Below are 26,543 nucleotides of genomic sequence, written 5' to 3'. Positions count from 1 at the left end.
CTGTTAACGTAAGCTGCAGTGCTTGACAGTTTTCCAATAAAATATACATCCAAATATAAGTTATTCAAATATTTTATTTACTTGTAAATGTTAGAGACCTGAAATCAAGATACTATTTCATATATTTATGAAAGGAGGCACATTAAGACAGATTTCCAGTCTAGCTTCTAGCTAGGACAGCGTGATTTATGCACCATCTTGGTAGATTGTCCAATTACGATCTCTAACCACAAAAAGCCCATCTCATCCATCTGTTGTCCACGAACCAACAATTTTTACCAACGTAGGTCGCTTGGGGACAGCTGAAACTTCCTCTCTACCAGAGGTGAACTGGGTGACGACACCATTTTTGCAGTTTCACCCAGTGCAGAAATGTGTACAGAATTAGCCATTAGACAAAAGCTCTCTATGGCCCTGGTAAACGGTAGCTGGAACTCATTATTACATGACTTGATGAGATATTATGGTACTAAGTTAAGCTGTCAAAAATGATCTGCCAGCACCACTTTAGAAAATATCTTGAATGACTGACTGTATTCACTGACAAGTGGTAACTGTAAACGTGCCCAATTTATAAACAGAGCTGGAAGACCTTTCAAATGACTCCAAGAAACTTTTAATGAGGAAATTCCTTCAAACTATTGAAATGTTTTGGAGGAAAGTTATTCCTTATATTGTTTTTCAACTAATTGTCCAATAGTGTTCAAAACAGGAAAGTATTTAAGATCCATTTGATCGTCTTTCTCAGGTAAACAAGGTGGTTTGTCATCTTTGACAGCATATTTTTCTCTCAATCCATCATTGCATCCCTCCCTATTTCTTGCTATTTCTAATGCAAAAAACTGCACCCTCGGAACTGGAAAAAAAAAAGAGATTCAATTTACAATCACTCTGAATAATGCTAAATACATTTAACAAGCCAAATTCCCATAATGAATTAAATATAAAATGTTGCTCAAAGTAACGTCCTTACACTTGTGAAGATTCTTTTGTCTATAGCTACTTATATTTGTCTGATCTTACCACCCAATATTTCATTCTAATTTTTAATAATTTTTTTATAAAAAAATATTTAGTTCTACACTAAACGTCCTTACAATTTATCAAACCAATACAATTTCCCTATCTACAAAAAGAAAAAAATATTGCAGTAGCTGAGACTGCTAAACACAATCAAAGAGGAACAGAACCTTACCAATTTCCGTATTTTTTTCTGTATACTCATCATCAGCATTTACTCTGACTAAAGTACCAAAGTTATAGTCCTCTACCCTGTCTCGAAATTCCTCACAGAATGGTCTCCATTTCTAAAAAAGAAAAATATTTAAAAAATATACCATTTCAAATTTCTCAGAGAAAATCATTAATTCATGAAGCTTAACAGCATGGGGAACTTATTATAACTTTTATCACAACAAAGTGCAATATTTGTTGGTTTATACATAAATATTCCATAATAATAAAATACAAAGCACCAATTCATTTTTTCTTTCATCTTGAAACTAAATGCATGAAAAATTGGCATGTATATAGCCAACTCCATATTATTTTAACTATTACACGATCAATTAAATATCAATAAATAAATCTGTGACTTTTTTTAATTTGAAAATGATCAAATATTTCCCCCATCTCAACTAATTTCTCAGAGAAATTAGTTGAGATGGGGGAATTAGAAGATCTAATAGCAAGGGAAGATTTTTGTACATACCTCTTTGGCAGCAGGTGCTTTCATAGCTTCAACGTCAACTACTGCAATATTCATGTCTGGAAATGTTTCTCTGAACATTTGGTAAATTACATCATCTATTTTTGTCAGCTTCAAGTTTTTTGGTTCTGCAACTGAACACAGCAGCTGAAACCAATTGAGATACAATCAGTACACAACAGTGAACATGAGAGGTCATTATACAAAATAAAACTTAAAAGGATGAAATTTAAGAATTTAAACACAAATTAGAGGAAAAAAACACTTCTTGTTTAAATAATCTGTCAAGTAATTTAACGAAAAAAAATGCCATGAAGCTGCATTGACAAAAATTATCTAATTTACCATCTCCTGGCAAACCTGTCAGCTGTCTGCCACCCAGGCAGAGTTATGAAGTGTGGATTAAGGTTTTTTTCTGAGATTGTTACAGAGCTATGACAAGTGCCAGGAAAGGAGGATGAAAGATTAGTCTGAAAAATATATGCCAACTATTCCAGGGAATTTTTTTTTTTTTTTTTTGACGTATAACATTGCACTATTCATCTTTGATTGGGCAACAAAATCTTATATTATGTGTAACTGGAACTGATGACAAAAGTTGTAGACAGAACTTACATTGAAATAAATCTCAGCATGTCTGTAAGCTTTCATAGCCCACTGAATCTCTACTTCTTCCTGAAAAAGACATTGAAAAGATAAACGTGCTAAAATCAAAAAGTATTTTTTCTGATTTCATTTTAAATTCCTTTAAAATTTAAGAAAAACTACATAAATAAAAAAGTCCAGCTTTTTCTAATATTGCTTTTAGTATATATATATATATATATATATATATATATATATATATATATATATATATATATATATATATATATATATATATATATGAAACTAGAAACTTACATTATTTTGAAAATTTGAGGCTGGTTGTCCCAATGTTGACCCAACTGCCTGAACTTGAGATGCATTCTGAAATGACAAGTCAGTAAACTCACATATAAGGTGTAACACAAATATGTATCAAAATGAAATAAAAACTAAATTGCATGATTGAGTTTCTAGGGTTCTTAACAAGAAGCAAGCAGATGAATCATAAACACCACTATTTTTACATTTGTGCCATGAAACTCAGTTTGAGAAATTAATCCTGCATTTGCAATCACAATCTCAAGGCTAGAGATCATGAATGGCTATTTAATTTATTAGGCCTGGGTGACAAAATTACTTTTGAGCATAAATTACAAATATATTTTACAGCCAATTAAGACTTCATTAAATCAGAAAAAATTGGCCGTGTGAGCACGAGCAGCATGGGACTTTGCAGTGTTAATTTGAAGAGTATAGAAATCATTTTGCATTCAAAGGTAATGTGTTTCACATAATTTGATTCTAAAGTAAAAAAAAGAACATATCAAATGTGTATGTTAAATTCAATATTATATCAAGCTTGAATAGTAGCCTGAATGCTTACTGGTACTTAATTCTGAGCCAAATTTCAGAAAAGATATTAGAACCATCCAACTGGTCTAATTCTATCATTACAGTACTAACCTCGAGTTATAACGTTAACTTGCAGTTTGTATATCATTTACTTGTTAATGATTACATACAAACGTAAAAAAAACTGAAGAAAATATCTCCTATTAACCCTAGCCTCTCCGACTCATTTTCAACATAACATTTCCCACTGCTTCGACTCAATATTCCTACATATTTTCAAGTTCAAAATCGTCTGGCAACGTACAGTACAGTGCTACAGTGGAAAATACAGACTGTACATAGTCTTCACATACATATGATTCACCTATCACACGTGGACCTTCGGCTTTAATCACACAGTAACCATGTAAAACAAGGTGTACAATCCCTATAAGAATTAACATGGTTACAGCTGGCTTTAATCCCTGACTACAGGAGTTATGCAGATTATCAAATGGAAATTTTACTTTACAATATGTTCTCTTAACAACTTCAAATTGTTGAATATCTGAGATAACAAACCGACTTACCAATCCTGCGAATTCTGCCATTTTGACCTATTTACCTGCGTGTCACGTGACATCAAATTCTAACCAATTGGGAGTTAGTTCAGAATCTTAGGCCTTGCCTAGGCAAGCAAAAAAGCCCAAGGCTGATTGGCTGCTTTCAAATTTCAAACCATTTCTCTGTGATAGCGGCAAGTATGAAGGTGCTGTCTAAATGAATTGTTAAAAAAGGACGCATAGTTTGTCCACGTATCTTCCTTCAGGAAGAGAGAGAAACAAGAAAAACAGTTTTACATTTTGTGACGGTAAGTTAAACCATTTGCTAATGTATCATTCCCTTGGAAACTTGCTTGTAAAATGATTCCGATATTTTCAGTAGTCACTAAGTACGATTCATACTTTTTATTTGTATTCATTATGCTTGCAAAATATTGGAAGATTTTGGTAAAAGTAATTGGAACTTTCAGTACTCTTTATTTAGATCTAAGTAAGCTAAAAGCTGAAAGCCAGATTTTTGTCTCAGATTGAGAGAAATTGTGTTTAAAATCACCTGTTTATGACCCTAGTTGAACCTCAATCTTTGTATCTGTTTTATGATAATAAAAACTGAAATAATTTAGTATCGTAAGTCCTAGCAGTATATAACCAATATTTTGCAAACACGTAAAAGTATTCTTTGAAACCTTTGCACTCACTAGGGATTTTAAGAAAGAATAAATAAAAGTGCAAGAGACTTTTTGCATTGATTTGTTGATGAATCCTAAAAACACACATTTTGATTGCATCAAATTTCTTTTTAGCAGAAGCTGCCGTTTAGTGACATATTTGGATTAGAGCATGGAGTCTGAAACAAAAAAGTATATAGAAATCATGGAAACGGAGGAGGAGTTGGGCATTGGAGAGACTAGCGATATGGATGCCACATTAAATAAGGGTGCTCGCAAGAATTTGTTTGATGATCTAGCCCCAACCCCCATGAAGGCCAACTCTAGTACAAATGTTGATCCCGGAAGTGAACACATGAGGGTTTTCCTCCGTATTAGACCATTTACTCAAGAGGAACAGGAAAACAATGAAAATCAGGTAACATGGTGATCTTTATTTTTAATTATTATTTTTCTTTGTTTGTTTGTTTTGTTATGAACTAGAATTTTGATGAATCAGATGAAGGGAAAGATATCCTATTTTCAACTTAGAGTTGAAATGGTTTGGAAATTTTATAAATGCTATTTCAGATTTTTGAAATTTCATAAGTTCCACTGTATGACAATATTTTAAAGCAATAATAACTCTTCCTTTGAGATTCAAAATTCCGCAAGAAATACATTCGAAACAACACACGGAAATATATTATATTGCATTTCACCACTAAAACGGCTCTTATTGTAGTAAAACTAAAAACTGTGCTTGTCAATAGGGCTTTCGGTGCCTTTTTTCCCGGTCATCAAGGCATTCGTTGCCAAGGATTTTGGCGCATCACGCGGATTCTCGCGTGCAGTCGAGACCAAAATAACACAGGCGCATGACACAATCCTCAGACGTAAGTTGCGAGTTTTTGTGCAGTGTGTCGGATAACGAAAAGCCCAGAACTGCACACTTGTGAATATGAGCAATTAAGACGATTATATCGTATGAATCTTATTTTATTGCAATAAAGTGTTGTTGTTGTCTGCTTTTCCCGCGGTTTTAAGTAGGTCATCAGAAACCCCGCTCGATATGCTATGTTAGAGAGGGCTCCGTCAGTTAAAATCACTTAAGAGATTTTAACAAAAAACCGTACGTTTAGGAAAAAAACCCTGGATTAACTTTGAATGCAGGAATGGGGTCGCTGACCATTGGTGAGTACGGGAAAATTGCCGTTTACTCCAGGAAAATCCAATTTTTGGCCAAAACGAAGAGTTATTATGACTTTAAATTTAGTGGTAATATTGATCTCTCTCTTCATTTTCAGGGCTGTATGGAACTTGAGAATATCAACAACCTGGTCATGCATGCACCAAAGGAGTCTGTTACCTTCAAGAACAGCACACATGGCTGTGGAAAAATGACTCACAAGTTCACATTTTCCAAGATCTTCTCAGAGGGAACGGAACAGAAACAGTTCTTTGATGAGACCATGCTTGGCACTGTGAAAGACTTTATTGATGGGCAGAACTGCCTTGTTTTTACCTATGGAGTTACAAACTCTGGAAAGACTTACACTATTCAAGGTGATTTCTTAAATCGTGCTATGACTAATGGTGGGGTGTTTACATTGTAATACACTTTATTTGAAAGGTGTTCTGTACAACATTTTTTACTCCAAGTCTAATTTCCCTCAAGGAAAAAGCATGTTCTGCTATGCACTAATTATAGTTCTACAAAATTTCTAATTAAAAAATATGGATGGTTCTGAAGGAATCGTGGTTAATTGAAATTCTAAAGCTCAGCAACAGGTAAACTTCAGGTAAACTTGAATAAGAGGATTTTTTTGTTTGGGGACTGAATTGGGAAAGATAAGGCCCCTTTTTTACTGCCTTTTTTGCTGTGCATTTAAAAACAACTAAGATGTTTTTAAATGCTTGTAAAACACCCCTAAGGTTAGTCTCGGACATTGCCATTGAAATGTCAGTACACCAATTTTTCAACTCAGAAAGTGTATGAAAAGTAATCATTTTGATGCTCCTGCGTTCCAGGTAACCCTAAAGATGGCGGAATCCTCCCCAGAGCCTTGGACGTGCTGTTCAACAGTATAGAGGGCCAGCAGTGGGAGAGCATGAGTCTGAAACCAAGGATGTTCACTGACGTCGTCAAGCTCTCGGATAAACAAGTAGAACTAGAAAAGAAAAACAAGGAGAACGTCATGAGCCTTGCCACTCCGGAGGTACGACAAATATTTTGAGCAAAGTGTAGTGATAAGCAGTGATAATGTCAAATAAATTATAGATATAAATATACCACTTTCATAGTGGTTACAATAATCAGTGCAGAGAAATAAACATGAATTATGATTTTGGGTAGTACAAGTGGATTATAATTGATTTCATGAACATTTTTTACAAATATGAATGCTCAGTTGTTAGTGGCTGGTTTCACTGTTTGACCTCCCCCCCCCCCCCCCCCATTCATTCCCTGTAGGAGCCTGACGTGACCAGCCTCCTTGGAGATGACCTCAGTGACATGTCCAGGATTAGCTGCAGCACGCGGACCTCTGCAGAGTCCCTGGCTCCAAGCTTAGATTCCACATCCACCGCCACAAGCCAGGATGAGAGTCAAGAAAGCAATCCCGTAGAGTCGGCTATTGAGACTGAAGATGGTGTGTGTAGTTGTATCATAACAAAATTGTGCATTCCTGAAGTCAGTTATAAGGGTTTGCAATAGGACAAACACAATTTTAGCCCTTAAACTGTTTATTGGTAAATCAGTCTGCACTATTGCCTTTGAAGAATTAGTCAAGTCTGTCTTTAAACTTTTAGTATTTCCTGAAGAATTACATTACAATAATTTGTAGAAAGATTTTACATACTTTAAATTAGATGGTGTATGCAAATGGCTGTTAGCATTTATTTATATAATCGGACTTGCAGAAGACAAGGAGAACCTGGAAAAGCTGTTTGAGGAGGCAGAGAACCGCGTTCGTGAGGAGGCAGCGATCAGTGTGGAAGGTCAAGGTCAGGTCAAGTTCTCTGTGTGGGTCAGCTTTGCTGAGGTCTACAACGAGTACATCTACGACTTACTGGAACCTCTCCCTAAGAAGAAAAATGCTAGGCGGCCTACTCTCAAACTTAGTGAAGACAAGAATGGCAGCCCATATATTAGAGGTGAGATAGGTGTCAGCTGTGCATTATATGTGAATTGGCATGCACTGATGAGACTTTTCCAACTTTTGACGGAATTCTGACTTTTTCAGAGTCATTTGTGTCATTCTTGTGAATTGTGTAAATCCTACTTTTTCAGTGAGGACTGGTCTCATGCCTGGGCATAGTAAAATATTCTTTTGTGTGTATGAAATAGAGCAGTAGGATAAATCACAAGACAAAAATTGTACTAAACTTTGGCCATGTTTCCAGGTTTGAAGTCTGTTCAGGTAACCAGTGCTGATGAAGCTTACCGGGTTCTGACCATTGGGAAGAAGAACCTACAGGTGGCCTGCACAAAGCTGAACCATAGCTCAAGTAGAAGGTATGTGATCTCTTCCAAACTGTGCCTTCTGCATTTGATTCGGTGTTCAGTATGCTCTGATGTCCCAGGCAGGATGATGAGTATTTCAAACTTTGACATTTTTTTCTTCACAGTTGAACTTCATTGATCATATGCACTCGGCTCACCGTCGATTGATTCCTGCGTCATCATATCTCGGCCGTATGACAGACGTCGCCATTTTGGTAGTAGTGCAAACTACTCTAGATACCCGGATGTAAACAATAATAAACATGACGGCGCCCTGACAGGACATTCAGAACTCCTCGACAATATCCTCAGTGTTTCCAGTTGTTTTTCACGTAGTTTGAAGTCTTGATCTTTAAAAAGTGGGCAGGAAGATAGTGCATATTCAATACATTCGTCGAATGACGCCATATTTGTTAGATCCACGTGTTTTGGGGGAACTATATTGTTTTGATTGCAGTATACATTAGTGATGCGGCGCCGTCCATCCGGGTTCTTGACCTGATCACATATGTTGTGCTTAGGCAACATTTTTTACTGTCATACATCCGAGACTAGTTTCAAGGCGTTCGGAAGATAGCCGGAAATTGTCGAGGAGTTCCGAATGTGATCATATGGCCACGAAGCCATTTCTTCAACTTTTTTTCTTGCAATCCAAAATCATGCTTGACTACTAGTAAATGATTAACATTGCCAATTCAATTTCTCCTCTTTTCTGGCTGATACACTACAATGTTGGTAAATATTGGAATTATCTTTTTTTTTTCAGCCATTGTATTTTCACAATCAAGGTGCTGCGAGTAGTTGCCAAAGATGATCCCCATGTAGCTAGAATCAGCATGTGAGTATGAGATGATAATGAAATACTGTTCAGCTGGTCTTTTAACAAAACAGATATAATAAGTCTGGATATGTTTGGTCTTTAGCATTTTATTGTTGATGCAATCGAGTTTTGATTGATTTTTTGTCTAGGTTGTCTTTCTGTGATTTGGCTGGATCCGAGCGCTACACCAAGACTCACAATACAGGAGAGAGACTGAAGGAAGCTGGGAACATCAACACCTCCCTCCTCACGTTGGGGAGATGTATTGCTGCACTTAAACATAATCAGTTCCACAAGTAGGTGTTCATTATTTCCTTGCATATAGTGTAAGAGAATGTTTTTAGCTGAAATAATAAAATGAACTTGCTCAAACTTGCAAGTCAGAAAGAATTGCTACTGGTTTTCCCGAAGAGATCCTTTATCTTAGTGATGATAGTTCCATCATTCTTGTGAGATTTCAAGTATGTTATGATATATATATATATATATATATATATATATATCCTTAAAAATTCTCTTATCCAAATAGCTGAGTTGACCTCTAAAATATTTTTCAGCTTTGATAAATGGCAAAAATGTATAAGCTGTGCAACAATATTTCATTTGGTCAACCTTTTCTATAAAAAAAAAATGTTATTTCATTGTTTAGAGAACATCCGAAGATTATTCCCTTCCGTGAGAGCAAACTCACCCGACTGTTCCAGAACTTCTTCTGTGGCAAAGGGAAGGCTGCCATGATAGTGAACGTCAACCAGTGTGCCTCTTTGTTTGATGAAACTCTTCACGTCTTGAAGTTCTCAGCTATAGCAAAACAGGTGAGGAGGTGGAGGACATCAGAAATTTGGATGTTCTTCTCACTCTTTTATCCACCTTGTCTGTGAATCTCCTGTTTTCACATCTCCCTAGGATATTTTATTTATTCCATACCCTCTTTGCTCCCTGTACTCTAAGTAACTTGAAAAAGTTCAGAATAGCATTTCAACAAATAATAATACTGTCAAAACCTATTTGTATTCCAGAGAGAATTAAGTTTTTATTCATGATTATGGCAATTTATTAGTGAAATGTATATTAAATGTGATTCTGATGATATGTGAGCCTTTACCTTGACCTTCAGGTATTAATGGACTTGTATGTTGTTTGGTGTTATCAGGTGGTTGTGATACAGAAACCCCCAGAGGAAGAGAAGAAGAAGACGAGGAATGCAGCTCGTTTGGTTTCCATGGCCTTGGCTCAGACGCCCAGATCCTCTGCTGTCAGGCCCTCCATCAGCTGGGCCACTCCTGGTATGGGCCACTCTGACGACTATTTCTAACAGATCTCTGTTGTAATTTTTCACAAAGAGAACAGACTGTTAAAATTTCCTGGCATCAAATGTTATTTTTAGTACTTTAATTAGTCCTGCACCCAAAAATCTTGCTCTAACACCTACGTTACTTTCATTTATATTTTGTAAAATTGAACATTTAAATTAGTGACAGTAAATAACAACTTCCAAAAAGATGTTGTCATGATAACCAACCCAGCAAGGAAAGGGATTTGAAAAATACACTTGGCTTACTTAAGATGAGACCATGACACCGGTGTCCCGCTTTCTTTCTCCCACAGGCACAATGTTGGAGGCTATGAACCTGCCTATTCCGGAGGACGATGAGGACGGCCTGTTTGAGGAGTCTGAGACAGACAGGGAACAGGTAATTTTTTTACTCTCTCCCTATATATATAATCTATAGTAAAATGTTGAGTCTGCTAGCTCAATGATGAATTATATCCTTGCTCACATAGTGCTGGCTTCCTGAAGTCAGTGTGCAGATATCTTATGGCCCCCTGTGTTTTACCATGTGGATAACAACAGGGCTGAGAGCTACATGTAATTTAAAATGGTTATCTGGAAAACTGATAAGTTTATTTGACATTTATTTCTGATTTTAGTTTCATATGAAAGTTTTTTTTATCTGATTGGAAATATGTGAAAACATTAGTTATGAATCCAGTAGTTTATGGATGTTGTGTCTTCAGTGTGCTGTTCAATGTAAAAATATATGTGAACCTCTCAAAGATAAGAATGGTCTCAGTGGCTAGTATGTTTGGCATACTTTTCACCCAGTTTGTGTCATTTGTCCCCATTTGTAGGAGCTGCTGGACATCATCCAGTCCCTGAAGAAGGACCTGCTGTCTGAGAAGCGCAAGATGGCCCAGATGGAGGCTCAGATACGGGAGGAGGTGTGTCAGGAGATGGCGCAACAGTTGGTACAGATTGAGAACCAGTACAGGTAACTGAGCACACTGAGATTTTCACTGTTTGCACATAACAATTTTTCATTGAAATGCAGACATATTGAGCTTGTTTTCCCTTGAGGTTCTGTACTGGAAATTGTTGTCTTGTTCATTATAAGTTAGCGTGGAAGATGCCCAGACTATGCTTTCTAATTATGTTTTAACATTCTTTTTAAAATGAAGTTGAAAGCAAAGGGGGCAAATTTTGCTATGAAGAAACCCAGGCAAACGGGTTTTGGTTGCGCTTTTGATAAATTTTGACTATATTAGCTTCAGCTCTCTACTCATTAATATTGTTATTGAAATGGTTTTTAAGATCAGTTTTTGAATTTCATACAGAGAAGTGTTTTTTATTAGCTTTAAAGATGAACAAAATTATCAAAACCTTGTAATCATTTCTGTCAGTGAGAGACTGCGAGAGGAGACCATCATGGTGGAGGAGAAGGCAGAGAAGAGGATCGAGATGTTCACGCAGTCTGTGAGGAAGACCAGGAAGAGAGCACGAGTGGACAGGTTTGAAGACGAGGAGGATGAATGGGTTTCCAGCCAGGTGCTACATGCAGCTCAGATTAAGAATCAGGTGAATTACTGACCCTGCTCAAGTTCTCCATTAAAGGTGTTATACAGTATAATAAACTTCAACAACGACAAAGTTAGAATGTTTTCTTCTATGCCTCCTTTCACCAGGAGATCAATGTGATCAAACCATAAGTTCTTCCAGATTCTTGTTGATTTATGATATCTGCTTCCGTAGTTTTGTTTGGTTGTAAGGATTAGAAAAAACATTTTTTTCGCTTACAGTAATATCCCTTTCCATGTTGATAATTTTTATTGTTTTTTTTCCCCCATGCAGGACCTGGAGAAGCAGCTCCATGAGTTGCAGACCAAGCTGGGCAGTCTCCAGGCAGACCTGAGGGCCAGCAGGGAGGACATGAGGCTGATGACCACGGAGAAGAACAATTTGATGGCAGAAAACACCAAACTGCAGTTTGAAGTGGCCAGCTTCAAGAGCAAGCAGTCGGTAGGTCAGAAGTTTAAATCGGCGTGTCAGGTTTATCTCTGATAGCAAAATTATTAGGTTATATGTTTTTTAGTGCATTGGCTTGGCCTGTGTTTCTACCCCATTGATTTGCCTAGGATGAAATCCTGGAACTTGGTACTTTTTGCATTAAAAAGACATCCACTCCTCCATGTGTTTTGAAGCACCTGCAAAATTGTTCCACCTGTTGGTCAGAGAAAACAGAATTTTTGAAATGTAGAGTCTTGGTTTTGTAGTATGTGCCATCTTTCAGGAAAATTCCCAGAGTGAACAAGAGGCCTGTGAAAAGTTACAGAAGGAAAAAGCCTGCTTGGAAGCAGAACTGGCGGAAGCCAAGGAACAGTTGGATGAGGTGAAGAGGAAAATCACACAAGTAAGAGCTTTTTTTTTTTTTTCTCTATCAATAACTCCTTTTTACCTCTGCCAAGGAGGTTATGTTTTCTCCCTTGTTTGTTTGTTTGTTTGTCTGTCTGTCTGTCTGTTTGTCATCAACCAATTTTGATGAAATTTTCAGGGTAGGTCAGAAATGGGTTAACTTAGAAGTGATTAGTTTTTGGTGATGATCCAGATCAATAATCAATAATAATCAAAATTGCTGCCTTGGCGGAGGTCTGCGCTCTCGGAGTGCTTTTCTAGTTGATACTTTAATTGTCATTTAAATTCAAATTTTACCAATCAAGGGACTAACTTAACACTAGATCTTAAATTGGTCATTGAAAAGAAGCACTCATTCTTTCTTTCTCTGCCAGGCTCAGGTAGAACATAAGAGGTCTAATTCAGGAGACATTGAAACTAATGAGCTAATGGAGAATCTTGGAAGGGAACTCCAGCACTCCAAAGAACAGTTGGCACAGAAGGTAACTGGGAACTCTTTTGGGAAATTGAGAGCTAATGGATGATTGTCTATAGTTTGAATGAAAATGATGAGAGTTGATTGTCGACAGAGGCTGGGAATGTTTTTAAAGGGTCAAAATAAAGAACAACAAAATTTTAAAAAGCATTCCTTTAACAGTTTGCCTTGGTTTCTCTTCCCCAGAGTAAGGAGGCAGAGGACTTGAATGAGATGCTGACAGAAGCGGGAGAGACGTTCCAGCAGAAGGAGGAAGAGATAGGCAAGCTGAAGGAGGCATTATCACAGGAGGTGGAGAAAATTGAACAACAGGTATTGCTGGGTGCACTGTACGTCACCCTTAAAATATTGGAAGAACAATTCTGCTGACAACCGCTCTCCACTCTGACACACAGTTACAGTTTTTCCCAAACCCAATGAGAAAAATATTTTTGGTTATATGCTTGTTGTTTTGTTTTTAATGTTGCAATTTATTTTTTGCTAAGTTAAGCTTACTTTTTCTATTAAAAAAAAAAAAAGAAAACAAACTTCAAATTTGCATGCGTAAGTGAAATAAGTTATGTGGTTTCTAAAATATGCTGTTGTCTTCATACAGACTTCAATACTGGTGTAGCACCTAAAGTTCTGATGTCAGATTTTTAAATTTTTTTTAAAGGCATTGACCATTGAAGAACTGAACAAGGTACTTGAAGAGACCCGAGAGGCTGTGGAGACTGCCAACAGTAAGCTGGATGCCCGAGACAAGACAATCCAAGAGCTTCAGTCTCAGCTAGAGACTACATCAGGTAGTAAACCTAGCACAAGTCACACTACAACCCAGGTCAGCCCCTCACTGGCAGCTTGTAATGCTCAGGACGGCGTCTCCTCAAGTCCTGTGCCTAAAATTGTAGTTGACCAGAAGGTAGAGACGCCCAAAGGAACGCCTAGTAGACACGATGAAAGACAAGAAGCCCACGAGGCTGCTGCTCATAGTATGAGACTTAAGCTCACACCTTCAAAATGTGGCTTTATTGCAAAGCATACCAAAACTAGCCTTCTTCGTTTAATGGGCAAAAGTCCCTTGAAAAGAAAATCTAAGGAAAAGACTGATGAAAAACTCAGTTCGGCCTCAAAGCGTAAAAGGTCCTCCCTCTTTGGAGGTACACCAGGGCGTAGGAAGAGCAAGGTTATTGACAGTAAAATTGCTAAGAGAAAGTCCAGTCTACTAAAACCTTACAGTTTAAGATCCAGAACCAAGAAAAAATTGCCCTTTGCCTGAATTTTTTTATGAATCTTGCAAAAGCCTTTTTTTTTTTAATTTTTCAAAATACAAAATGTGAATTTCAAAAAAAAAAAAAAAGATCTCATTTTTAAAAGGTTAGTTCCAGTGAAAAAACATAAAATCATGTTATTTTCTTGTCACCTGATTATAAAAATGTGATGGTGCCACAGCATGTGATACAGCTGTCCTTTCCACAGGGTTTCTACAGTATACTTTTTACGTTCAAAGTCTTAGTTAAAACATTGTAGTGACAAAATATTGTGCAGATTGATCTCTTTATGTTAAATTTGTTCTACAAGTGGTGCATTTTATACCAAATTTTATTTGTGAAGACGCATTTTTAATATATTATTTTGATCACTGTTTTTTGTAAATGTCTTATGTGTAGAATATATAGGGTATTATTGATTTTTGCTGGTGCTTTATTCCACTCCCAGTATTACATCTTTGTTTTTTAGATAGTTTAATGTGTAGCCTTCAGTCATTTCTTTTGTGACTTTTAAATTGATATTAAAATTATTTATTAATAAATGTAATCTTAAAAACTAATTTTTGTTTTGTGTTTTTTCTTATAGACTCTTCTATGCTTGCTGTGAGTTGGACAATTAGGGAAGTGCCTAATGGGGAAGAAAACTAATAGCTGGATCTTTTTTGGTCTAGGTGCTTTTTGGGGATGTGAAGTTGGAGCAGACGGGGACCATATTAACATACCACTGTTAATTTGTTCTAGACATTTTAGTATTAGTTTTCTCGGGATTAACTTGTAATTGTTTTCCTAATTCACAGAGAACGAAAACAAACAGGAAGTTACAGTTGGCATGCTAACCTCCAAAGTGGCAGCTCTAGAGGAGTCTGTCGGTCAGACAAACTCGGAGCTTCAACAGAAACAGGCCCAGATCACTAAGCTAGAGGAGAGCATTGAAGAGTATAAGAAATCCCTCAGTGATCATGAGTCCTTTGTCTCTGAACTAAATCAGCTGCTAAGAGATGCAAAGATAGAGTTGGACCAAAAGAAAAGCCAGCTTGAGAGCCAGGAGTCTGCAGTGAAGCAGAAAGTTGAAGCCCTGGAGAAGCAGGCAGAGGAGCAACGGCAGACCCACGAGGCTGCAGTCTCTGCCATGGAGGAGAAGCTGAAGCAAGTGCAATCTGAGCTGGAGGGTGCAAAGTCTGGTCTGCAGAAGTCTCAGGATGTGTCTGTGCTGTGCCAGAGCCAGGCCTCTGAACTGACAGCCTCCTGTGAGAGGGTAGCCGCCTTGGAGACCCAGGTGAGGGAACTGAAATCTGACCTGGAGTCTGAGCAGGAGAAGTATGCCAATGCCGCCGATAATGTCACCATCTTCCAGTACAGGATTCAGGAGCTGGAGGAAATGTTGGCACAAGACAAGAAGAAGGGTGAAGACTCCAAGAAAGAAGAGTGTAAGGAGAAGGATGTACTAGAACATAAATGCAGCGAGCTGGAGAAGCAGAAACGAGAATTGGATGAAAAATTAGTTGAGAAAGAAGCCTTTATTGCCAGTCTACAGCAGAAGGTGATGGAAAATGAAACTGCACTGGGAAAAGAGCAACTACAGCAGCAGTCACTGAAGGATTCCCAAGGTAGCCAGCATGCTGAAATTGATCGTCTTTCACAGGAATGCATTGAAAAGAACAATGAAATTAACAAACTGAAGAGTGAGATAGACATCTTAAAATCAGACCTCAGAACAGAAGTGCAAACTAAAGATGAAGTTCTTAATCGATTACAGATGGTTGAGGAAGAAAGTAAGGCTCTGGCAAACAAAAACAAACTATTATCTGATGAAGTTGCTACAATGTCGACTTCAAACCAACAGCAGGAAGCTAAAATCAAACAGCTTGAGAAAGAGCTTGTTGCATTCAAAGACAGCAATGGTCACTGCGCAAAGCAGGAGAAAGAAGTGACATCATTAAAGTGCAAATATGATGACGTACTGAAAGAGCAAGAAAAAGAAAGAAAAGAGATAATAGACTTGCAACTGCAGATTGAAAAACTTGAAGGGGTGCAGGAAAAAGAAAGAAGGGTCCACTGTGAGACATCTGAGAAATTGTGCCATCTTGAAAAAGAAAATGAAAGATATGAAAAACTGTACGAAGAAGCACAGACCAAAATTGCAGGTTTGAAAATGTCTTTAGATATTGCCACTGAGAATGAAGACGTCAGTGAGGAAAGAACTGCCGAGATAAAAACACTCAAGTCTCAGCTGGCAGAGAGGGAAAAGGAACTGAAGGCATCGCGGGAGCAGCTGGAGAGCAAGACTGCGGCCCTAAGTTCTCAGATCGAGGACCTGGAGGGAGATCTGGAGGCGTCCAAGGCCAGTGTGAGGCACCATGTGGAGAAGGAGCAGGACATGCAGAGGAAGCTGGAGGAGCTGACTGAGGGCCACAGGGCCAAGGTCCAGGCACTGGATGCCTTGGCTTCCAGACTCCAGGACACGGAGAGGGAGACGGAAACACTGAGGCAAAGGGCGAAAGAACTGCAGGGAGAACTGGATGCTAAAACCAGAGACTGCTCGGCGGCTGAAGAGAAAGTTTCTGAGTTGAGGAAGAGTGTGGAGGATTTGCAGAAAAGTAACGAAGAATGGCGACTGACAAAATCTTCAAATGCTCAACTTCAGAAAGAGCATGCCAAGGTGGAAGAGAGGTTAAAAGAGGTGCAGTCAAATTTGGATGCTGTGCGGCAGTCTGCAGCTCAGCTTGAGGCAGAGTTGAAAACAAAAATTGAAGAGCTGAATGAAAGTAAAGAGAAGTTGGAGGAAGTTATGTCAGAATTAAAAATAAAAACTGCAGAGCTGAATGAGAATAAGATGAAATTAGAGGAAGCTATGTCAGAGTTAAAAACAAAAAATGCAGAGCAAAGTGAGACTAAGGAAAAATTGGACAAAGTTACATCAGAAAAGGAAGAAAATGATAAAATACTCCAACAGTTCAAGGCAAGTTCATCGGAACTTGAGGGTAATTTGCTGAAAGAGATTGAACGACTTGAGAAAGAGAAAAATGAAAATGCGGATAAGCTTTTCAAAGCAAATGAACAGTATGATTTAATGAAATCTGAAATGGCAGACATTTCACAAAGGTGTGAAAAGACTTTACAAGAAAAAACTAAATTGGAGGAGGAGTTGCAGTCAGCCCTGGAGTCCAGAATCTCCTCAGAAAATGAAGAACTCAGAAACAAAGAAAGTGCCATACAGGAACTGAATAACCAACTCGCAAAACTGGAACGTGATTTACAAGAAAACGAAACCAAGTTACAGAACTCTGAAACAAAAGTGGCCACTTTGAGAGACACTCTGACCGCGCTCAGACAAGAAAATGTCAGATTGAAGGATGACTCTGAAGAAGAGAGTGACCACGTCTCCAACCTGAACTCTGAAGTTGCCAGACTTAAGCAGGAGCTGGAGGAGAAAACTGCAAAGATAGAGGGACTGGAGCAGAAGTACCAGGATGAACTCAGTAGCAGAGAGGACTCTGTGCAGAAATACCAGAAGCAAATTGACCTGCTTAAAAATGAGACAGCCATATTACATGACCAGGTGAGAGTTTGAAGGACATTATGATCATGTCCATTAGGATTACAGCTAAAGTTGCTGAGACCATCAGACTGATTGTTTAAATTCTACTCTGTATCTGGTTGGACATTAAGGATGAGTGGATATTCAATAGCTTTGTACATTGAACTTAATTCACAATTGTCTCCTTGATTTTATTAGCAGAACCAAGAACCTAGTAAAGGAGTTGATTTAGTGTTAAAAATGATTTGTTATATGTTGTTCCAGGTAAAGGTAGCCACTGAACACGAGACGGCAGCCAAGCAGAACTTGGAGACGTTCCAACAGGAACTGCAGGCTAAGAAAGAGTCCACCACTCAGCTGAGGGAGGAATATTCTAAACTGGAGGAGTCAAAGAAGAAGGTTGATGAGCTGCTGGAAGACCTGAAGAAGGTAAGGAATTTCAGTCTTAAAATAGTGTGCTGACCATATACGTGACCTTTTTAGCTTTCTTTAGACTTTCTGAATGTCAACTAATGAAAGAAAAATCCAAGAAACTGATTTTGGGCCTGGATGCTGTCCTTGTGCAAGAGCAACAAGAATTACAGAATGCTAACATTTGGAGTACACTGAAAGGTTGAAAAGACTGGTTTTGACTAATGCTGTGTTTGGATGTGTGTGTGATAGAGAGAGAGAGAGACAGAGTTTTGAAAGCAAAGTAAGATCTTAATAACACAAGAAAAGAAATCAAGTGAGTGATTTAGTAGCATATGTAGAGTTTGTACTGCAGTGCACCTAGCCACCTGTATTAATGCTGCTGCTGTTTTGTGTGTGTGTGCTGCAGTGCCAGGAGAGAGAGGCTACCCTGCGGAGTCAGCTCCAGGAGGCATCACGCTCTATGGAAGAGCAGAATTGCAAGTACAACCTGCTGGAGGACCAGCTCCTTAGCGCCAACCAGAGCCTGCTGGAGTACGATAGGAAACAACAGGAGAATTCAGCTGCTTGTGCTAGGCTAGAGGTGTGCGGCACACATATAATTCTTTCCGCTGCTTTCACTAATGTAAACTTTCTTTTCTGTCTCACTCGCAGTGTGATCCTTGGTGGTGGCATTAGTGGAAACTTTCTCAAAGTACTCTTACTATGCTTGTGAACTATTGTAGAATGGTTAGCTTTTCCATATTACCAATTTCTTTAGGCTTTATAACCAAATAATCAAAGCATAAAGCAGAATACTGCACTCTTTGAGTTAATTTTTATTAATAAGTTGTTTTCCATTGTAATTACTTGAACACATGGCACAAATTGGTTTGTCAAGTAGCAAATTGGATAAGATGTTTTAAAAAATGAAAATAATTACCCAGTTGACTGTTTGTTAGTGTACTGAAATGGTGTATGGGATGTGCTTTTTAAAAGTGTTTGAACTTTCTTACAGAAGGAGTCAGCCAGCCAGCAGAAAATCCTGAAGGAACACGCGGAAGCCCTGTCTGCCAAGGGCAAGGAAGTTGAAGAGTTGCAGCAAGAGCTGAGAAACAGAGACCAGAAAATTGAGAACAAGAACAAAACTATCTCCGAGCTCTGGACCAAGATTGAGACTGAGCGGAACAGCTTTGAATTGGCTCTTAAAGGTGAGAACGTTACCCGTTGGATATATAAACAACTTCTATTATTTTGCAAAACATATTTCCTTTTTGTGTGTATTTATTAGAAGTGCACCTACAGTGGAAGATAAAAACACCAGCTGTGCATTTTTATCTAAATTTTTACAGGCCAATTTTAGTATCTGTCATAATTCTTTAGGATAACTTTTTTCAATGATTTCTTGTTGTCTTTTCAGATGCCAAATCAAATGAAATGCTTATAGAGACTCTGAAGGAGGCCCTTGCAGAACAGGAGAGCGTAATGGAGCAACAAGACAAGGTGCTGAACAGTAGGGAAAAACAGATTGGGGACCTCTCTCAAGGTGAGTCATGTGTGCTTGTGCTAGGTATTATTTTGCAGCTTTGAATGATCATTCTTACCTTTCATAAAAATTTAGAAGTGAGGTACAGAAATACGTCTTAAATTTTAAAATATGAGTTCAAATATTGATGTGAAATATATATTTCTTCTTTTTTGGTTAGTTTATTAGCAATAAGCTGTCAACGTTTTGCTGTGGCTGTCTATTTAGGTTCAATACAAGAGGTGCAGGGTATAATATTATGTCAAGTTGATCAAATTTAAATAAATCTCCCTCTTTAATTTTTTGTCTCAGAACTAGAAGAGCTCAGGGAAAGGCACTCTGAGCTGCAGTCCAGTAAACGTACCTCCAGCAAGGAGTCTGACAACTGGCAGCAGCTGTACCGGGACCTGGAGACAGAGAAGAAGACACTGGACGAGATCAAGACGGGCCTGATGAAGCAGGTGGAAGGCCAGGCCAGCAAGCTGACCAAGATGGAGACTGAGAAGGCCAGGATGGACAGAGTACTCAAGGAGAATGAGCAGGAGCTGAGAGAAATGGAGAAACTGCTTTCAGGTAAGTGATACATTGTTATATAATAAATACTCATAAATAAGCGTATCGTTATGACTGTATGATATCAGGTTATTGTTTCAAAGTAATTTATTTTAAAAAAACCCAAACATTTCCTCCTGGTTAAAGTGAGTGGGGAATTGTTGATATTAGAAAGCAATTTTGTCATTTTACAAAATATGTGGTTTTTGAATCACACTCCGTTTAACTGGTGCAGTTAAGTTTACAATGAATTTGTGAACACAGATCTGTTTGATATTCCAGACACCCGTCAGCAGTTGGAGACCCTGAAGTTTGACCAGGAGAAAGTTGTTCAGCAAGCAGTGGACAAAGCCACCTCAGAGGCCAAGCAGTCCATTCAGGAGAACCTGGAGAAGACGAAGCAGAAGGCGAATGATGCCAGCAAGGAGGTCCGGCAACTCAGTATGCAGGTCAAGGTCAGTGAGAGGAAAAAAAAGGATGGAAATGGTAGAGAATTCTAAACAAAGTGTATACATCGGAATTGAAAATGGGATATGCATGTTGTAGCATTTGAGAATTAATGTAGTATAAACAGTGTTTATTTATTTATATAATTTTAGATTAAGGAGGATGCCATCAGCGAAATGCAAAGGGAACTTGATAAACTGCACAAGGAACTGGCTTCTGCAGAAGAGAAGAAGCAGGCTGAACTCAAGGTATGACTTGTATTTAATAAGTCAGTTGGTCAGAGATATTTTGATATGTGAATTTTTGTCTTTTTAGTAGGCAAAATTTATGTGTGAATCACAGTTAGAAGTAACACAGGTAGTTGTGTGTCCCTTCTGTCTAGTTCCACAACCTGATGCTCGGAGCAATTTAAACATAACAGTTGAACTAGTTTATGGCGATTGCTTGACATTAGAGTGTGGTTTCAAAACCGGTTCACATTGTGCTCCAATCTATCTTATCATACAGGAGTTCAGAGAAAAGCGTGACCAGCTTGCCAAACAGCTAGGGCAGATGATTAAGGACAAAGATGCAGAAATTAAGAGCCTCAAGGAAAATGGTGGCAATGAAGGAGAGGTATTTTGCAATTGTTCATGAAGTGATTAGCAATATCCTTATCGATATATAAATCTTATCAGCTCTCTCTCTCTCTCTCTCTCTCTCTCTCTCTCTCTCTCTCTTTTGTCAGAGCAAAGATTGTTTGTCTGAAAAGTGAGAACTAAACATTTTGATTTATTAAAAATTTATGTTGGAGTTTTGTTTAGTCATGTTTGACATTCTGGACAAATTGTAGGTCAAGTACTCAACAGTGAGAGATTTAGAAAACCAAGTAAAAGACAAGGATTTGACAATATCCAAGCTGTTAGACCAGCTGAACCAGCAGGGGGCGTCTGCAGCACTGGGCGCTGGCTCCAATAACCGCAGGTCCAAGAGAGGAGAGAAGTCTAGAGCAGAACAGGACCACCACCACCACCATCACCGCACAGCCAGGGAGGTGAAAAACCTGCAGGAGGAGGTGAGTGGGATACAGGCTGAAGATGGAGGGAGGGTGTGCTAATAGGGTTTTTATGGTCTCCAGGTGCACGTGCCCATGTTATTTCTCCCATAGTATAGACTTCAACCTGTGCATAAATGCCTCCCATCACACAGACTGCGTAGATGATACTGTAGTTCAGTATCAGAGTTCTCTGTAGTAGGACTGTAAAAAGTGCGCAAACTGTTTGCAAACATTTCAGTATCTAGATAAATACTATCTGCTCTAAAAATATCACTTTTATGAATCTCTTAAAGCATTGCTTATATGAAGTATAATAATTGACTGCCTGGTTATGTTGGTAGACATTGTTAAAAATATCTTTCTGTATTAAACATCTGTTGCCTGAAATGTGAAAGTTGATTCACAAATAAGGTTTTGTATGCAAAGAGCATGAAAATCATTATGAATTTGCTTTAGCCCCCAAAAATCCATGTTAATTATATTCCCAACCTTCTTTTTATCTTTACTTCAATTTTGTCTTTGCAGTTATGTGTTTGCCTTTCTTTTTATTATATTATTATTATTATTACTATTTTATATCACTAACCATACCCCCTGTTGCATGATTTGAGTGTTAAAAGGTCTGCTTCAACTGTCTTGTTGTAGTTGGAGAGGGAGAGGGAAAGGAGTAGTGACGTCAGTAAGACCCTCGATAAGGTCTATCTGTCTAAAGATGAAATTGTTGGGGATCTTCTTGAAGCAAACAAACAATTACAAAACCACATCAAAATTCTTGAGGTAAATTGATGTTGTGTTTTTATTTCATTTATTTGCTTGCTTATTAGATCTGCACAACATACTCTTCTTCCACCCTTTTTATTGCAATTTTGTTAAAGCACAAAATAATCCAGAAAAGCATTATCTGATTGCATCACCAGTAGATCATCCAGAAATTAATTCACCATTATCAATAATATCTCATTGGAGTCTTAATAATGTTAGCTCTTTAGAAATAATTTTTTTGGATAAATCTTCAAAATTTTATAGCAGGTTAATGAGAGTGACTAAAAGAGCCATTTTGTTTGATTTTCAAAAAATACTCTATCAGATTTTTCAAGGCTATCCTAAGATAGTTTTGAAATCATTATTTTGATAACTGTATATTCACTGTATTTAGCTTAAAGTGGCTTCTTTTGTAATATCTTGTTTTTTTAACTCCTGTTGGTTTTGTCTTATGGTTGAGTTGCATTTTGTTTCTAATAATTTCACCGTAGAGCCTTCCATGAGCATGCTTATATTTATTATTATTATTATTATTTTGTCATTGTATACCTGTTTAGATTTTTAATCTGCTTGTAGACCTTTGCTATTGCCAAATTACGCCTGTACCATCTGGCAGCCATGTGCTAATTTCCTTTTGATGTGTCCAGTTTTCTGTTCTATTTGGATAACTGTGTGCTTATTATGTCACCTTGAATATATACCCCTTACAATAAGTAAAGGGGAAAAAGAAAAGAATAATAATAGATAGATCAAGTTGCAATATCCAAGGGAAAATGAGATGTCAGACTGCAAAGTTGTGTACAGAGGAGGGGATTTTGTTTAAACAATAAGATTGAAACAGTATTTGGTAGGTTGATCAGTAATGTGCCATATGAAGTTCTTCATTAACCCCTGCTATGGAGTGAGGAAGCCAAATAACAAAAGATAGCACTAGATTTTTTCTTTGTGTGTTGAGTCAGTTGATATGGCATCTAAGTGTTTTGCTGTTCTTCCTAGGAGCAGGTTGTTAGGACCAGGTCTGTGTCTGTGTCTGTCAGCGAGGACGACGTGCTGGTGGAGGACTCCTTCACGTCGACACACCTGGAGATAGATGCAACGCCTGAGGTGGCAAAGACGAGGCGGACCACACGCACGACACGTGGCAAGAAGAGGAAGAGTGTAGAGACTGCTGAGGTATGCTAGTCATGGCAAAATTGATCTTGGTGTTTGCCTGTAATTACTGTAAGTAATATAAACTTTCAGATATTTTATTATATATATATATATATATATATATATATATATATATATATATTTTTTTTTTTTTTTTTTTTTTTTTTTTTTTAGACCAAATAATTATTTACAAGGCTTTGTAGATGGTTATCTCAGTTTTCTAACAAAGAACCAGCTAATTCTTTCAGACAACTCCTCCAAAGACAAGGAGGGCCACCAGAGGAAGTAGGACCAGGTCAAAAGTGGAGAAGATCAAAGAGGAAGAAAATCAAGAGAATCAGTCATATAGCACAGACAAGGTGAAATATATGCTCAGCTCGTATAAACAGAAGTCTCAGTTTTTGCATGAAACTGTGTTAAATTTTGTTCTTAAGCATTTTTAATAGTAATTGTTTACCTTGAACAACGCTAACATTTAGATACTGTTGATATCATAGTTTCACATGAAATAGGTGATTTTCTCCAATGTTCTCTTTATCTATTTTAAAATACCAAGGGGAAATTATATCCATTCTTTGAAGTGTAGCATTTTTGTTTCACTCCAGGAGCAGGACCAGTTCCAGAGGTCAGAAGACAGAGCCAGTAAGAGACATGGCCTGTCAAAACTGGGCAACATTCTGACCAACTCCCCCATAGGAAAGTCAGGTATTATCAGAATTTTTTTTGATTTTGTTTTTAAACTAATAATGACTTGTAGGCATGTATATGTGCACAACTTAAAAGCCAAAAAAACTGATATAACATTGTCCTTGCTTGGAACATTTTTCTGCATGAAGTATGATGCAGTCACTTTGTTGATTAGTAACTCCCATTTTTAGCTGACAGCTGTTCCAACCACTAGCATAACACTTTTTTGGTGACATTATCTTAACAATACTCCAATACATATTTTTATTCACATAGAAAAAAGAAAATAACAAACATTAAATCTGAGTGGTTCGACTTGAAGATTCTGTTGAAATAAAATCCTACAATATTGCAAGAGTGAATTTACTTAAAGTGTGATTTTTTAAATATGCTTTTATTTCTTATTTACTCTAACAGATTTTTGCAAAATAAGTTATGCTTGTTTTCTGGAAACAAACAGCTCCTTATTTATCAGATTGCCTGTATTCTTTTGGGAATTTTGAAAGAATAAAAGTTATTTCTTGGGTGTAAGAGTAATGTAAGAGAAATATTTGATGTAGCACTGGGCCTCCTGGTAGGTGAGGAACCTGTTTGTGAAGTTATCCATTAACGCCTGTTGATGAGCAATGAAGCTCTTTACTCCTTGCTGCACACACAAATTTCAGAGACCTCAAAATCATGTGACTTCACCTCTACCTCCACAGCAAAAAAAATCTGGGACAGTATGACCTCGCCAGTGAAGTCTCCGTCGTCGACCTCCTCCCCTCCACCACCACCTACGACAGAGAAGAAGAAAAGAAAACTGTTCAAGACTGACATATCAGCTCCTTTTGATTGTGCGCCTAACATGGTGGGTTATATGCCTGTCTCTGGCGTTTATTATCTGGATAGGTTCAGTAGATTAACTAAAAGATTAAGGTAATATCAGGTTGATTGAGAAAAACTTGCTGTTAAGCGGTAATTTTAGGTAACTGTCTGAATTTTTTGGTATTTCAGATGTTGCACAGTGTATCTGCATTATATTTCATATCTGTTTGGGTATTTTTCAGATAATTACTTCCACAGAAGACACATGTAAGAAAGACAGTTCCCATGACATTGTTAAGAGAAGACTGAGATCCAGAAGAAATTAATTTATTAATGTGAATTGATTTTTGTTAAGTGTTCATGTTTATGGTTTATCTGCAACAAAAGAATTTATATGTTCATAATAGATAATATATACATATGAAACATAGCTGCAAAAAACATTTTTTAAAAATGCTTTTAGTTATGAAGTTGACATATACTGAAATAACTTTCGAGTACATTTTCCTATGTGAAAATTGCTGTATGAAGTTATTCTGACATGTGGAGTAGATTCTACCATACATTATCTCTATTCAGCGAGGGTTTCAAAGTAATAAATCAAGTTATCCTGGGTATGATACACAAGGGTTCAAATTCAAGTAGTAATGAAAATTTGTCTATTCAATCTTCACTGATTTAAGTCAGTTTGCTCTGTGAAGCTTCTATTGTCACTGTATATTAGATTACATGTCATTTTCTCTACATTATGTCATCTTTTAGACAATTGCTCTATGTTACCGTTTCCCATTGACCTGCTCTATGTACCAACCCCACTAACGTTACAGATTATTACTTTGTGGTGCTTCTGTTTGAGTTTTGGGGCAGATTTTGAATTGGAATGCTATGCTGATTCGTATGATTTTGATCGTGGTTGTGTTTGTGATGAATGAATGAACTCAGATCATGTACCATCAACTTTCTGTTTCTTATACCAAGTAAACTGAATGTGTAATAGTTCTGTTACTTGCCTAATGATGTATATAGATAGGGAGACAAGCTTCTGTATATATAAACTTGGTCTTATAGATAGCTACATGTAAATAAGAAAGATACTCCTATAGTCTTTCTACATGATATTATATTCAAATAAATATTCATCTTATCAGCTTCTTTTTATTTTCTCTCTTTCTCTTAAATCCTACATATTTGGAACACTAACACTTCTGTGTTGGTATTGTAAGCTTCCATATTGAAAGATGCAGTATGGTAGGCTAAATATTCACCTGATGGTGTATAAAAAATCATTTGAATAAACCTTTTTGATTCTGAACAAACCAAAAAATGAGCTGACTGTTTGGTGACATTCTGTTGGCTCTTGGATGTTTCTTAGGTACTCTTACCAATTTAAAGTAATGAAATAATTCTAGGGGTTCTGAAATAACCTGAATGAACATGGGGTTTGAATTAAAAATATGTAGTTGTGGAACTTGGCAATGTAAGCTGTTCACAAAAACCATTTATTTTTATTTTCATATTTTTCTTTGGTAACACTAAATATATTTGTTTTTTAATTTAAGTTAGAATGTC

At 37.3% G+C, this 26,543-nt stretch overlaps 2 protein-coding genes across 8 annotated transcripts; one reads left to right on the top strand and one right to left on the bottom strand.

Moving 5' to 3' along the window:
• Nucleotides 1–56: 56 nt before the first annotated feature.
• LOC106152072 (protein PBDC1) lies at nt 57–3,792 on the bottom strand. The gene is made up of 6 exons (XM_013525562.2): nt 3,718–3,792; nt 2,612–2,677; nt 2,324–2,383; nt 1,712–1,855; nt 1,196–1,307; nt 57–856 (listed from the first exon to the last, which is right to left on the bottom strand). Exons 1-6 carry the CDS (start codon nt 3,736–3,738, stop codon nt 663–665), a joined length of 597 nt encoding a protein of 198 aa, XP_013381016.1. The 5' UTR covers nt 3,739–3,792; the 3' UTR covers nt 57–662.
• A 33-nt stretch (nt 3,793–3,825) lies between these two features.
• Nucleotides 3,826–26,121, top strand: LOC106151946 (uncharacterized). 7 transcript variants are annotated; one of them, XM_087002267.1, is made up of 35 exons: nt 3,826–3,998; nt 4,497–4,776; nt 5,645–5,903; nt 6,369–6,556; nt 6,811–6,988; nt 7,260–7,493; nt 7,743–7,854; nt 8,609–8,680; nt 8,812–8,958; nt 9,312–9,477; nt 9,816–9,948; nt 10,271–10,356; nt 10,796–10,935; nt 11,345–11,519; nt 11,793–11,960; nt 12,232–12,351; nt 12,728–12,835; nt 13,015–13,140; nt 13,484–13,613; nt 14,876–17,637; nt 17,881–18,045; nt 18,437–18,610; nt 19,025–19,217; nt 19,427–19,552; nt 19,844–20,104; nt 20,366–20,538; nt 20,683–20,778; nt 21,038–21,145; nt 21,363–21,584; nt 22,212–22,343; nt 23,325–23,501; nt 23,729–23,839; nt 24,086–24,185; nt 24,833–25,017; nt 25,217–26,121. In XM_087002267.1, the coding sequence occupies exons 2-35, from the start codon at nt 4,531–4,533 to the stop codon at nt 25,298–25,300; spliced, it is 7,857 nt and encodes a 2,618-aa protein (XP_086858393.1). In that variant the 5' UTR covers nt 3,826–3,998; nt 4,497–4,530; the 3' UTR covers nt 25,301–26,121. The 7 variants fall into 7 exon arrangements, with proteins under 7 accessions (XP_086858393.1, XP_086858394.1, XP_086858395.1 ...); XM_087002268.1 differs by having other exon boundaries at nt 3,828–3,998; nt 4,494–4,776; nt 19,028–19,217; XM_087002269.1 differs by having other exon boundaries at nt 3,828–3,998; nt 4,494–4,776; nt 24,872–25,017.
• The last annotated feature ends 422 nt before the right edge of the window (nt 26,122–26,543 follow it).

The sequence above is a fragment of the Lingula anatina genome, chromosome 1, assembly GCF_051362555.1.
Source record: "Lingula anatina isolate TDL-2025a chromosome 1, LinAna3.0, whole genome shotgun sequence".
In the NCBI taxonomy this organism is placed as follows: Eukaryota; Metazoa; Brachiopoda; class Lingulata; order Lingulida; family Lingulidae; genus Lingula; species Lingula anatina.
Note: the sequence above shows the minus strand (reverse complement) of the source record. Positions and strands in the feature narration are given on the sequence as shown.

Bases quoted from the DNA above. Each gene is read 5' to 3' on its own strand.
- LOC106152072 (XM_013525562.2), bottom strand. From the start codon at position 3,738: ATGGCAGAATTCGCAGGATTG. The intron at 1,856-2,323 runs GTAAGTTCTGTC...AATTGGTTTCAG, and splicing joins ATGCTGAGATTTATTTCAAT to CTGCTGTGTTCAGTTGCAGA. The intron at 1,308-1,711 runs GTATGTACAAAA...TTTCTTTTTTAG, and splicing joins AAGCACCTGCTGCCAAAGAG to AAATGGAGACCATTCTGTGA.
- LOC106151946 (XM_087002267.1), top strand. From the start codon at position 4,531: ATGGAGTCTGAAACAAAAAAGTATATAGAAATCATGGAAACGGAGGAG. The intron at 12,836-13,014 runs GTAACTGGGAAC...TCTCTTCCCCAG, and splicing joins AAGAACAGTTGGCACAGAAG to AGTAAGGAGGCAGAGGACTT. The intron at 17,638-17,880 runs GTGAGAGTTTGA...ATGTTGTTCCAG, and splicing joins CAGCCATATTACATGACCAG to GTAAAGGTAGCCACTGAACA.